The following is a 13,807-nucleotide window of genomic DNA, read 5'->3' as shown; positions in this document are numbered from 1 at the left end:
CTCCACAGTGCAGTTTGACTGAAGTCTTGTATAACTGCAGCACGCCTGATTTACTGTTATACTCAGTGATGACAACAAGCACCTTCTTTACCAACATATCCACTTGTGCAGTGTTACGTGACCACTGTTTCATACTGTGGGTGTCACTTTAAAACACTTGGATGAGGCGGGACTATGACGTCAGTATAACAAGCTGCAACAGACCACTGGGGGGACTTTCAGTAGTGGGGGGGAACAGCTCGCTACGATATGAGTGAAGTCTGATTGTTTCCGATGCCCAAGATTGGGTTGATTAATGGCACGGTGCACATTTGGTGTGTGACTGTTACTTCGTATGATCCATACATGGATTTTGTTGGAGTATGCCCTGGCCACCACTTTTGTTAACCCTTACTTGGATTTGGGTGTGCTATGTGGTAACCACTTATGCGAAGGGACATTCCATGACTGTCACCTTTGGGATTTCTACGTGGATTTTGGAACGACTCGATGGTTAATGTCTTTGGCAACTGTTACTTCATCTTCCCAGCGTGGAACCGGTGGAATTCTTTGTGATCTTCCTCTCTACACAATAACGTGGATTTATAAATCTCCCCCTTCATTTATTCCATGGATTACTGGACCTTTTCTAGTTTGCCATCTTAAGACTTTAAGAACTGTTCCTAAGCTTGACTGTTTGGGGGACGGACACACATGTTTTAACATCAAAACCTGACTCAATGTCTGACCTATTGCTGCTGGAATGTAACATAAATTGTGGGCTTGTCCGAGATTTGAACAAAATTGGAGCTTATCGATTGATTATCAGTCTGTTTGGTTACCTCCCTTTTGATTAACTTGTGTGTGGAAACCAGCAGCAATGGATATTTATGCATTTCTGTCATCACCAACCCCTGAGGCATTAGGGGACGCCAGAAAGGATGACTTGTTGGCCATTGCTAAAAAGCTGGGATTTGTTACGGTAAAATCATCTATGACAAAGGCAGTGATTCAGAGAATAGCTGAGCACTATGTATCTAAGGAGTTTGAAGAGGAGGTGTTTGAAAGGTTTCTTGAAAATAAACCAGTTCACCCTGAGATCCAGCTGAAGCTGGAACAAATAAAGTTAGAGAGATTTGGATTAGAGATTGAAAAACAACGAGGACAGCTAGAGGCTGCGGAAAGAGAAAATGAAAGACCAAGGCAGTTTGAAGCTGTGGAAGCTGACAAAAAAAGACAGTTCGAGGCTGAACAACAACAAAGATTACTAGAGGCTGCCGAGGTAGAAAAACGGAGGCAGTTTGAGGCTGAACAACAACAAAGATTACTAGAGGCTGCCAAGGTAGAAAAACGGAGGCAGTTTGAACTAGACAAGGTAAAGCTCGAAAGGCAACCTGCTGACTCTGGTGATAAGTTTGTTGCCGGTCAGGAAGTTAAATTGGTTCCTCCATTTGATGAAGCTGAGGTTGATAAATCCTTTCAGCATTTTGAAAAAGTTGCTCAGAGCCTAAGGTGGCCAAAAGTTGGGTGGCCACTTTTGTCACAGAGTGTAAATAAGAGTAAGGCTCAGCAGGCTTATTCTGCCCTGTCAGTTGACGATACAGCTGATTATGGTACAGTAAAACAGGCTGTGCTTGAAGCTTATGAGCAGGTTCCAGAAGCCTATAGGCAAAAGTTTAGGAATTTGAAGAAATCTATGAACCAGACTTGTGGAAGTTGCTTATGCGAAGTCTGTGTTTTGAACAATGGTGTGCATCTAAAAACGTGGATGGTGATTTTGACAAACTGAAAGAGTTGGTTTTAATTGAAAAGTTTAAAATGTGCGTCCATAATGACATGAAGACATATTTAGATGAGAAGGATGCTGCCTCTTTGCAAGAATCTGCTAAATTAGCAGATGAGTCTACTCTAACCCACAAGGTTAAGTTTACCCCGAGTAAGACCTTCCAAAAGGGTAGCATGGATAGTCAGGGTAAACCAGAAATTAAGTCTGGGATTAGTGATAAAGGTAAGGATGAAAGGAAGCAGTTAAAGGAGAAACCTTCTGGTCCTACTTGTCATTATTGTAAGAAACCTGGTCATGTTATGGCTAACTGTTTCCTCTTAAAGGAGACAGTTCCAGATGCCAGTATTCAGCACTTTGAAACACCTGTGAACCCACCTTTCTGATGAAGCTCTATCAAAGGTCGAGACGTCTGACTTAGTTAGAAAAGAATTCATTCTTTTTGTGTCAGAGAGGTTTGTTTCAGTGAATGAGGGGTCACCCCCAGTACCAGTGAAAATTCTTCGAGATACTGGGGCTTCTCAGTCACTCTTGTTAGACAATGTTCTAAAGTTTAGTGATGAGATTGCCACTGGTGAGGTAAATCTTACCCAAGGCATTGGGGGCAACATTGTTTCTGTGCCTCTGCACAAGATAATTTTGAAATCAGAGTTGGTTTCAGGATCTGTAAAGATAGGACTATGACCCAGTTCACCAGTGCAGGGTGTTTCTTTGTTGTTAGGGAATGACCTAGCAGCTGACAAAGTTGTTCCTGTAATGCAGCTGATGACTAAGCCACTCACTGATGATCTAAAGATGGATTCTAACATGATTCCATCCTGTGTAGTAACTCGAGCTCTGGCAAAGAAGCTTGCCAATACAGATGGTTCTGTGCAGCATAGTTCTGCTGCCCATGATAACCCAAATTGGGATTTAGGTTTTGATGACCTGTCAGCAACTTTCCTGCCTTCAAAATTGGAACAGGATCCTTGTGTTAGGACTGTCAATAAAGACTTGTCTTTGTCCAGGAAGGAGCTTATAGCAGAACAGAGCAGAGACACTGAGATTGCAGCCTTGAGAGAAAAAGCTGTTTCAGGTGAGGAGATCGAGAAAGTGCCAGTAAGACATTAAGGATGGAGTGTTAATGAGGAAGTGGAGACCATCTGAGGTTCCTGCAAGTGAGGAATGGGCAATTGTTCACCAGGTTGTGGTTCCTAAAGTCTATAGGAATGAGATTTTAACTTTGGCTTATAGTATGTCCTTGGGTGGCCATCTAGGTGAGAATAAAACTGTGGACAAGAATTTTAAACAATTCTTCTGGCCTGGTTTCAGGAAAGATGTTGCAACATTTTGCCAAACTTGTCACACTTGTCAGATTGTGGGTAAACCTAATCAGGTCACTCTAGTGGCCCCACTGCAGCCTATTCCTGCATTTGCTGAACCTTTTTCTAAAGTTATTGTGGATTGTGTTGGCCCATGGCCTAAGACTAAAGCTGGCCGTCAGTATTTGTTGACCATCATGTGTACAGCATCCAGATTTCCAGAAGCCATACCTCTCAGGAATATAAAGGCTAAAACTGTGTCAAAGGCTCTCATAAAGTTTTTCACCCTATTTGGTTTACCTAAAGAAATCCAGTCTGATCAAGGAAGTAATTTTATGTCAGGATTTTTCCAGCAGATAGTTTACAAACTGTGAGCCAAACAAATTACGTCGTCTGCATACCATCCAGAATCCCAAGGGGATTTCATTCTACCCTCAAAACCATGATGTTCTACATTGAAAATGAGAAGGATTGAGATGAAGGAGTTCACTTGCTTTTATTTGCAGTAAGGTAGTCAGTGCAAGAGTCCCTAGGCTTTAGCCCCGATGAACTTGTGTTTGGACACCAGGTCCAAGGACCTTTGGCATTATTAAAAGAGCAGTGGATTAACAATGACCTGCATATTAATTTGCTAGACTATGTTTTAAAATTCAAGGACAGATTGCAAAGGGCTTGTAACTTAGCAAGGGAAAATTTAAAATCAGCCAGGAAGGAATGAAAATTTGGTATGATAAAGCCAGAATGAGGTCATTCAAGCTGGGAGATAAAGTCCTTGTTTTGTTTCCCTTGAAAACAAACCCTTTGCAAGCAAAATTTCATGGTCCTTATGAAGTTGTGTCTGAAGTTAATGATGTGGATTATGTCGTCAAAATACCAAGTAGACGAAGGCCAATGCAGCTTTGTCACGTAAACATGCTTAAGTTGTATCATGAGAAACAAACAGCAGCTGTGACTGTTGTTGTCAATAACAACAAATCTGAACTCTATGGGAATTTACCAGCTGATCCATCTGAGGCCAATTTTAAATCCAACATTATTTCAGCCAGATTGACAAATTCAACTGTTTTAGAAAATCTTGATGAGAATTGGCTCATTTACAACCAGAGCAGTGGCAACAGATGAAGCAGTTGATCATGAAATTTAAGGATTTGTTCCCTGATGTTCTGAAAAGAACCACAGTGTCTCACATGATGTAGATGTTGGTGATGCCAAGCCCATAAGACAACATCCATATCACATGAATATTGAAAAATGTAGACCTGTTGAACAAGAAATTGAGTATATGTTGGAAAATGGTATTAAGTATTCTTCTTCAGATTGGAGATCACCTTGTGTTATAGTACCTCAACCAGGTATCAGGTTTTGCACTGATTACAGAGGAGTGAATGTTATATCAAAAACAGATGCTTATCCCATCCCTAGAGTGGATGATTGTGTAGACAATGTTGGAAAAGCTAAGTTTCTTACAAAGATCGATCTGTTAAAAGGGTATTGGTGCGTTCCATTAACGGATAGGGGTAGAGAAATTTCTGCATTTGTAACACCTTCTGGGTTGAATGAATACAATGTTTTGCCATTTGGAATGAAAAATGCTCTGGGAACATTCCACAGAATGATTAATTCAGTAATTCAAGGGTTAGAACACACAGATGCCTATACTGATGATTTGGTCACAGGAAATAGAACATAGAACATAAAACATAGAATAGTAGAACACATTACAGGCCCTTCAGCCTACAATGTTGTGCCAACCCTCAAACCCTGCCTCCCATATAACCCCCCCCCACCTTAAATTCCTCCATATACCCGTCTAGTAGTCTCTTGAACTTAACTAGTGTATCTGCCTCCACCACTGACCCAGGCAGTCATTCCACACACCAACCACTCTCTGAGTAAAAAACCTTCCTCTAATATCCCCCTTGAACTTCCCTCCCTTTACCTTAAAGTCATGTCCTCTTGTACTGAGCACTGGTGCCCTGGGGAAGAGGCATTGGCTGTCCACTCTGTCTATTCCTCTTAATATCTTGTACACCTCTATCATGTCTCCTCTCATCCTCCTTCTCTCCAAAGAGTAAAGCCCGAGCTCCTGTAATCTCTGATCATAATCCATACTCTCTAAACCAGGCAGCATCCTGGTAAGTCTCCTCTGTACCCTTTCCAATGCTTCCACATCCTTCCTACAGTGAGGCAACCAGAACTGGACACAGCACTCCAATTGTGGCCTAACCAGAGTTTTATAGAGCTGTATCATTACCTCAAGACTCTTAAACTCTATCCCTCGTCTTATTAAAGCTAACATCCCATAAGCTTTCTTAACTACCCTATCTACCTGTGAGGCACCTTTCAGGGATCTGTGGACATGTACCCCCAGATCCCTCTGCTCCTCCACACTACCAAGTATCCTGCCATTTACTTTGTACTCTGCCTTGGAGTTTGTCCTTCCAAAGTGTACCACCTCACACTTCTCCGGGTTGAACTCCATCTGCCACTTCTCAGCCCACTTCTGCATCCTATCAGTGTCTCTCTGTAATCTTCGACAATCCTCTACACTATCTACAACACCACCAACCTTCATGTTGTCTGCAAACTTGCCAACTCAACCTTCTACCCCAACATCCAGGTCGGTAATAAAAATCACAAAAAGTAGAGGTCCCAGAACAGATCCTTGTGGGACACCACTAGTCACAACCCTCCAATCTGAATGTACTCCCTCCACCACGACCCTCTACCTTCTGCAAGCAAGCCAATTCTGAATCCCCCTGGCCAATCTTCCCTGCAACCCATGCCTTCTGACTTTCTGAATAAGTCTACCATGTGGAACCTTGTCAAATGCCTTACTAAAATCCATGTAGATCACATTTAGTGCACTATCCTCATCTTTATGCCTGGTCACCTCCTCAAAGAAATCTATCAGGCTTGTTATACATGATCTGCCCTTCACAAAACCATGCTGACTGTCTCTGATCAGACCATGATTCTCTAAATTCCCATAGATCCTATCTCTAAGAATCTTTTCCAATAGCTTTCCCACCACAGACGTAAGGCTCACTGGTCTAGAATTACCCGGACTATCCCTGCTACCCTTTTGGAACAAGGGGACATTTGCCTCCCTCCAATCCTTTGGTACCATTCCCGTGGACAACGAGGACATAAAGATCCTAGCCAGAGGCTCAGCAATCTCTTCCCTTGCCTCATGGAGCAGCCTGGGGAATATTCTGTCAGGCCCCGGGGACTTATCCATCATAATGTATTTTAACAACTCCAACACCTCCTCTCCCTTAATATCAACATGCTGCAGAACATCAACCTCACTCATATTGTCCTCACCATCATCAAGTTCCCTCTCATTGGTGAATACCGAAGAGAAGTAATCATTGAGGACCTCGCTCACTTCCACAGCCTCCAGGCACATCTTCCCACCTTTATCTCTAATCAGTCCTATCTTCACTCCTGTCATCCTTTTGTTCTTCACATAATTGAAGAGTGCCTTGGGGTGAAATGATACCTGGGAAGCCCATATCTCTGCAGTGGAAAAGTTATTTGACAGGCTTTCAAAGGCCAACCTTACAATTAGTGAATTTGGCCATGCCACTGTGACCTAGCTTGGTTATGTTGTAGGTCAGGGCAGGTTGGCTCCTGTTCAGACAAACATTCAGGCAATTTCTGAGGTGCCCATTCCAACTGGTAAATAAACTCTTAGAATGATCCTGGGAATGGTCAGATATTATCGCAAGTTCTGAAAGAACTTTGCTAATGTTGTTCTCCCATTGACTAACCTCCTGAAGAAGGATGCTTGGATGAGGCGGGACTATGACGTCAGTATAACAAGCGCGACAGACCACTGGGACTTTCAGTAGTGGGGGGAGGGGGAAGCTTTGGACTGCGGGCGGGAACAGCTCGCTACGGTATGGGTGAAGTCTGATAGTTTCCCATGCCCAAGATTGGGTTGATTAATAGCACGGTGCACATTTGGTGTGTGACTGTCACTTTGTATGATCCATACATGGATTTTGTTGGAGTATGCCCTGGCCACCACTTTTATTAACCCTTACCCGGATTGAGGTATGCTATGCGGTAACCACTTGTGCGAAGGGATATTCCGTGACTGTCACCTTTGGGATTTCTACGTGGATTTCGGAACAACTCGATGGATAATGTCTTTGGCAACTGTTACTTCATCTTCCCAGCGTGAAACCGGTGGAATTCTTTGTGATCTTCCTCTCTACACAATAACGTGGATTTATAAATCTCCCCCTTCATTTATTCCATGGATTACTGGACCTTTTCTAGTTTGCCATCGTAAGACTTTAAGAACTGTTCCTAAGCTTGACTGTTTGGGAGCCACGCGCATGCACGCACACACACTGTTAACTTCTGACAAAGGGTCTCGGCCCAAAACGTCGAGACCTATAGATGCAGCCTGGACTGCTGTGTTCCACCAGCATTTTGTGTGTGTTGCTTGAATTTCCAGCAGATTTCCTCGTTGACTGTTAACTTCTGTTTATTTTGTTTAATTTTCTATATTATGAGTAGATACTAATAAAGATAGTGGTTTTAACATCAAAACGTGACTTAATGAGTGATCTATTACTGCTGGTACGTAACAGCAGCCACTTTCAGTGAACTATGGAGTTGGGTCTCTGTACGTCAATGCTGTTAGTGAGTCTACTATTAACTGTATACTTTCTCCTTTCATTTAACGTTCCAAAGTGCAACACTTCCCTCTTTCTCAGAGTAATAGTTCACAAGGGCAGGTTAGATATGTGCCTCAGAGGAAGAAGTTCTCAAGCGGCAGGGGTAGCCAACCATGGGTGACAAAGGAAGCTAAGAACTGCATAAAAGCCAAGGAAAGGGCATACAAGGTAACCAAGTGAGTGGAAAGTTGGATGATCAGGAAGCTTTTAAATCCAACAAAAGGCAACTAAAAAAGCAATAGGAAAGGAAAAGATGAGATATAAGGGCAGACTAGCCAATAATATAAAGCAGGATACCAAAAGGTTTTTCAGTTATGTAAAGAGTATAGGGAGGTGAGATTTGATATTGGACCACTGGAAAATTATGCTGGTGAGGTAGTAATGGGGGACAGAGAAATTGCAGATGAATCTAATGAGTACTTTTGCATCTGTCTTCACTGGAAGATGCTGGCAGTGTGCCAGAGGTTCTGTGAGTGTCAGGGACCAGGAATGACTGTCACCGCTATGACAAAGGAAAAAGTGCTAGGCACACTCAAAGTTCTTGAGGTGGATAAGTCATCTGGGCCAGATGGACAACATCCCAGAGTCCTGAGAGAGGTTGTTGAAGAGATAACAGATGTATTGGTCATGATCTTTCAAGAATCACTTGATTCTGGCATGGTCCCAGAGGACTGGAAGATTGCAAATGTCACTCCACTCTTTAAGGAGGGAGGAAGACAAAAGAAAGGAAATTATAGGCCAGTTAGCCTAACTTCAGTGGTTGGGAAAGTGTTAGAGTCTGTTATTAAGGATGAGGTGTTGGGCTACTTGGAGACTAATGATAAAATAAGTTAAAGTCAGCGTGATTTTTGTGAAGGGAAATCTTGCCTGAAAAAAATCTGTTGGAGTTCTACGAAGAAGTAACAAGAAAGGTGGGCAAAGGATGTCAATTACTTAGATTTTCAGAAGACATTTGATAAGGTGCCACACATGAGGCTGCTTAACAAGATAAAATCCTATGGCATTACAGGAAAGGTACTGGCATGGATAGTGGAATGGATGACAGGCAGGAGGCAGTGAGTAGAAAAAAAAGGGGCCTTTCCTAGTTTGCTGCCGGTGATTAGTGGTGTTCCTCAGGGGTCAGTATTGGGACTACTGCTTTTCACATTGTTTGTCAATGATTTGGATAATGGAATTGATGGCTTTGTGGCAAAGTTTGCAGATGATATGAAGGTAGGTGGTGAGGTAGATATTGCTGAGGGAGCACTAGTGCTTTCATATCCAACACATCAGTGAACCCCTCCTTCAAAGAATGGGTTTCCATCCATCAGTGGCGGATGCTGCCCTCATCCACATCATCACCATTTCCTGGATATCTGTGCTCACCTTATCTTCACACTGCCTTAACAGGGATAGAATTCCTTTTGTCCCCACCTACTACACCATGAGTCTCCACATCCAACATATCATGTTGTGCAATTTCTGCAATCTTCAACAGGATCCTACCACTAACCATCGCTACCCCACTTACCCACTCCCCCACTCTCCACTGGGATTACTCCATCCACTATTCCCTTGTCTACTTGTCCCTCCCCACTAATCTTCGTGGAACATATCCCTGCAAACGACAAAAATACTACACCTACTCACATACCTCCTTCCTTACCTCCATTCAGGACCCCAGACAGTCATTCCATGCAAGATAATATTTCACCTGTGAACCTGTTGGGTTCGTCTACAGTATCCAGTGCTCCCAATGTGGCCTTCTCTACATTGGAGAGACCTGACATATATTGGGGGACCGCTTTGTCAAGCAACTCCATTCCATTGGAAGAATGGGTAAAAAAGTGATAGACTGAACACAATATTGGGAGATGTATGAACAATAGGGTGGACTATTATTGAAATGGGGAAAAGGTTCAGACATAAGAGGTGTAGAAGGACTCAGGAGTCCTTGTGCAAGACTCCCAGAAGGTTAATTTACAGGTTGAGTCTGTGGTAAAGAAGGCAAATGCAATGTTGCCATTTATTTCAAGGGGAATAGAATATGAAAGCAAGGAGATAATGTTGAGCCTTTATAAGACACTGGTCAGGCTGCATTTGGAATTTTGTTAACAGTTTTGGGCCCGATAACTCAGAAAGCATGTGTTGTCATTGGGGAGAGTCCAGAGGAGGTTCGCAAAGATGATTCCGGGAATGAAGGAGATAATAACATGAGGAGCGTTTGGCAGCTTTAAGCCTGAACTCACTGGGATTTAGAAGAATGCGGGGGGATCTCAATTAAACCTAACAAATATTGAAAGGACTAGGTAGGGCAGATGTGGAGAGGATGTTTCCTATGGTGGGGGTATCCAGAATTAAAGGGTACAAACTTAAAATTGAGGGGCAACCCTTTAAAACAGAGGTAAGGAGGTTCTTTTTTTAGCCAGAGAGTGGTGAATCTGTTGAATGCTGTGCCACAGACTGTGGTGGAGGCCAAGTCTGTGCGTATATTAAAGGCAGAAGTTGATTGCTTCCTGATCGGTCAGGGCATCAAAGGATATGGTGAGAAGGCAGGTGTATGGAGTTGAGTGGGATCTGGGATCAGCCATGATGGAATGGTGGAGCAGACTGAATAGGCTGAATGGCCTAATTCTGCTCCTATCTCTTATGACCAGGTCTCTGACACGGAGTCTGAAACTGTCAGATGAGCAGAGAGGTGAAGAGGACTACAGTGTTGATAGGAATTCCATAGTCAGTGGAACAGAGACAAGATCTATGGGCTCAATGGAGACATACAGATGGTATGTTGCCTCTCTGGTACTAGCGTTAGGGATGTTTTGGCTCGTGTCCAATGCATTCTCAAGAGCAAAGGTAAGCTGCCAGAAGTCTTGGTGCATATTGGCACTTGTGACATAGATAGACGAGGTGAGGAGGTCCTGAAGAGATACTTTAGGGGGCTAGGTAGAAAGCTGAGAAACAGGACCGCCAGAGTAGTGATCTCTGGATTGCTGCCTGTGTCACATGTCAGTGAGGGTAAAAATAGGATGTTCTGGCAGGTGAACACGTGGCTGAGGAAACGGTGTGGGGGGGGGGGGGCAGGGGATTAGATTTATGGACCTTGGGATATCTTCTCGACCTGTACAAAAGAGACAGATAGCACCTAAACCCGTGTGAGTCCTATATTCCTGCGGGCAGGTTTGCTAGAATGTTCAGGAGGGTTTAAATTAATTTGGCAAGGGGATGGGAACCAGAGGGATAGTGCTGAGGAGTTGGTTCACAAATAATCTGTAGTGAGACTCCTAGTAAGGAGAGGCTGATGATGGGGTAAAATTGTCATCTACAATTTGCAATGTAAAAGGCAGACAAATTTGCAATGTAAAAGGCAGACAAAATCGAAAACGGTGAACACAAGATAGAAGGTGTTATATTTCAACATGCGCAGTATATGGAATAAGGTAGGTGAACTTGTAGCACAGTTACAGATTGGGATGTATGAAGTCATAGTCATCACTGAAACACGGCTGAAAGAAGATTCTCCTCTGCACTCTGTCTAGACCAGGGGTTCCCCACACAACCATAATTCTCCTCTGCAACCATAATTCTATCTGCACTCTCTCTAGACCAGGGATATCCAGCCTTTTTAATGCATGGACTAATACTATGAAGTGAGGAGTCCATGGACCCCAGGTTGGGAAACCATGTTCTAGACCCATTATATTCTTCCTGTAGTGTGGTGACAAGCATTGTCCAGAGATTTTCTGAATAAGTTTGGTCATGGTTTGCAATAGTCAGCTCCAACAGATGGAAGAGTGGTGATCTGTTTGACACTGGTGGTGAGGTGAAGAATGCAGATTAGTTAATGCTCCCAGCACCACCCACTCCATCATGTTGAAAGACCAATGTGGTATAAATTCTGCTTTCAGGATATCATCGGTCAATGGCCTATGCCAGTGGGTCAAAATCAAACCAAAGCTTTGGAATGTGCCTTTGGTGGGCCAAACAATCCACTGAGGTACTCCTTCAGCTGTGAGGGGAGGAGCAAATTTGTAGGAGATGGGCGCCAGGCACAAACTGACCAAGCATCTCAACTCATCCTCCCTGGACGAACCAACTCCCAACTGAGCATCGGCAGCGTCATGCCCACGACTCAAAAGATATGGACTGGCAGCAAGGTACAATCACTCCCACCCTGCCTTCTTTTCTCCTGAATCCTGTAACCCTCTTCAAATGTCTTTTTGAAAGATTGAGTGCTTGCTGGTTGATTCAACGTCTTGAAAGTTGAAGATCTAGCTGAGGTTAGTTACTCATTTAGGGTGACTAACCTTCTGCCAGAGGCTGCTAAGCTCTCTCAGGTGAATGGGAAAGGCTCCATGGACTTATTTTTTAAAATGTCCTCTTCAACACTGTTGCCCCAACTAATACAATTACATATAAATTATCTGTTCTTTTCTCAAATTGCTATTGTTGGGTTGCTGGTAAGAAAGTACATCGAGCATATACTGGGATAACCAGGGGTTGTGAAAGGCACACAAAATGTTTGCAAGTGGAATCCTGTCTTTGCATTATGGTTGTGTAACCCCGTGGGTCGCCTCAGGCTCGCTCAGCTCATTCTTGTCTAGGGGGAGCAGCCTTCGGCCCCGCCAAACTGGGTAATCAGCTGGTGTGGATGCTGTGTGATGTCCCCGCCTCGCCCAAAAACAGACAGTACACCATATGCAATTAAATGAGTACAATTTATAAAGGTTACTATAACTAAGTGATTAATAACAATATAGTATATATGAAGAGAAAAAATAAAGAAAAGGCGCCAAACTTATCAAAGTCCAAACCACTTCGTGCACAACCGTTGGAGCTCAATTACTGAAGTCTTCTGGCCACCATTCGATCCCCTCCGAACTCCTCGACTCGCAGCTCAGGACCCTCCGAAGTGGTCAACCAAGCACTTCTAGCTTCATCCCCCCTCCTCGGAGTACCTCCGGGCCTCGGACCCCCACTTGGGGTCCATTCCTTGCCCAGCTTACAGCATTGCGTCTTCTCTCTCGACCCCCTCGCGCCGATCTGCCCAAAAGCCCGTCAACCAAAGCTTACAGACTCAGAAGAAAGAACATTAATCCCCATTTGGTTTACAAAGGAATACAATTCTCCCAGCACTCTCTCGCAACAAAGAAACATTCCTGCTTTTAACAAAACAAAGAAACCCTTTCCCAACAGTAACAAAGTAAAAAGAAGAAACCCCCTATTAGGTGTGTCCTTGTAGCAGGGGTCAGTGGATAATATCTCCCCTCCCCACCAGGTATTCCAGTTCCCCTTGTACCTTCACCACTCGTTTTCAACTAACGTAGCTCAGAGCAGAGATCAATTCATTCCCTAGACAATCAGCAGATGCTTATGTTAAATGTAGTGTGGTTAAGCTCTTCATTTATCTCCAACTAAGTGTTAAAGTCAAGTTTATTGTCAATGTCCAAGTTCAGATGCAGTGAAGAACTTACTTACAACAGCAGCACAAAAGAGAAATATCTGATGGGAAGGAAAGGACTTCCCTTTAATAAAAATTTGGAATTCCCCTCAATCAGCCAGTGGATTACAGTGAAATATTGCAAAGAAACCATTAATTGCTCACAGCCTGATCTCATAAACATTAATAAAATAAATGATTTTAACCGTTTTAGGAATGTTGGATACGGGTAAATTTTGGCAGAAAGATGGGGAGAATATACTGATCTTCTTCAAATTAATGCAAGGGATAGTTTATATTCACCTGAGGGGAGACAGGCCTGATCAGGAATGTAGTCTAGATTGTGTATATGCAATTCTCCAATGGCATTTGAATCAGTCACCTAACTTCAAGATGAAAGACTTGCTCTGAGTCACATCTGCTCTGTCAAGGAGTGACAATCCAGTGCTATGCCTTGCTTTCCTACCCATATATACAAATAAATTTCTGAACCTCTCGCTGGTATTTTCCAAAAAAATGTGTCCAAAGAGCTCACCTACTTCCTTGCAATGGTATTTTGGGCTATTTCCTTTCATTAGTGGTAGTGGAGGATTGCTTCTCTGAGTGGAGGCCTGTGACCAATGGTGTGCCACAG

The 13,807-nt window shown here is 43.3% G+C and overlaps 1 protein-coding gene across 1 annotated transcript in view; it reads left to right on the top strand.

The window, feature by feature from the left end:
- The window catches only part of zgc:77752 (uncharacterized protein LOC393862 homolog), a gene marked incomplete at its 3' end in the record, with an annotated part of 87,482 nt that overhangs the window by 72,385 nt on the left and 1,290 nt on the right, over window positions 1-13,807 (top strand). The window contains exon 6 of the mRNA XM_059988468.1: window positions 11,642-11,890. Coding sequence (XP_059844451.1) covers window positions 11,642-11,890 — 249 coding nt within the window. The remainder of the gene's footprint in view (window positions 1-11,641; window positions 11,891-13,807) is intronic.

This window comes from Hypanus sabinus, chromosome 13, assembly GCF_030144855.1.
Source record: "Hypanus sabinus isolate sHypSab1 chromosome 13, sHypSab1.hap1, whole genome shotgun sequence".
NCBI classification, from domain to species: Eukaryota; Metazoa; Chordata; class Chondrichthyes; order Myliobatiformes; family Dasyatidae; genus Hypanus; species Hypanus sabinus.
Note: the sequence above shows the minus strand (reverse complement) of the source record. Positions and strands in the feature narration are given on the sequence as shown.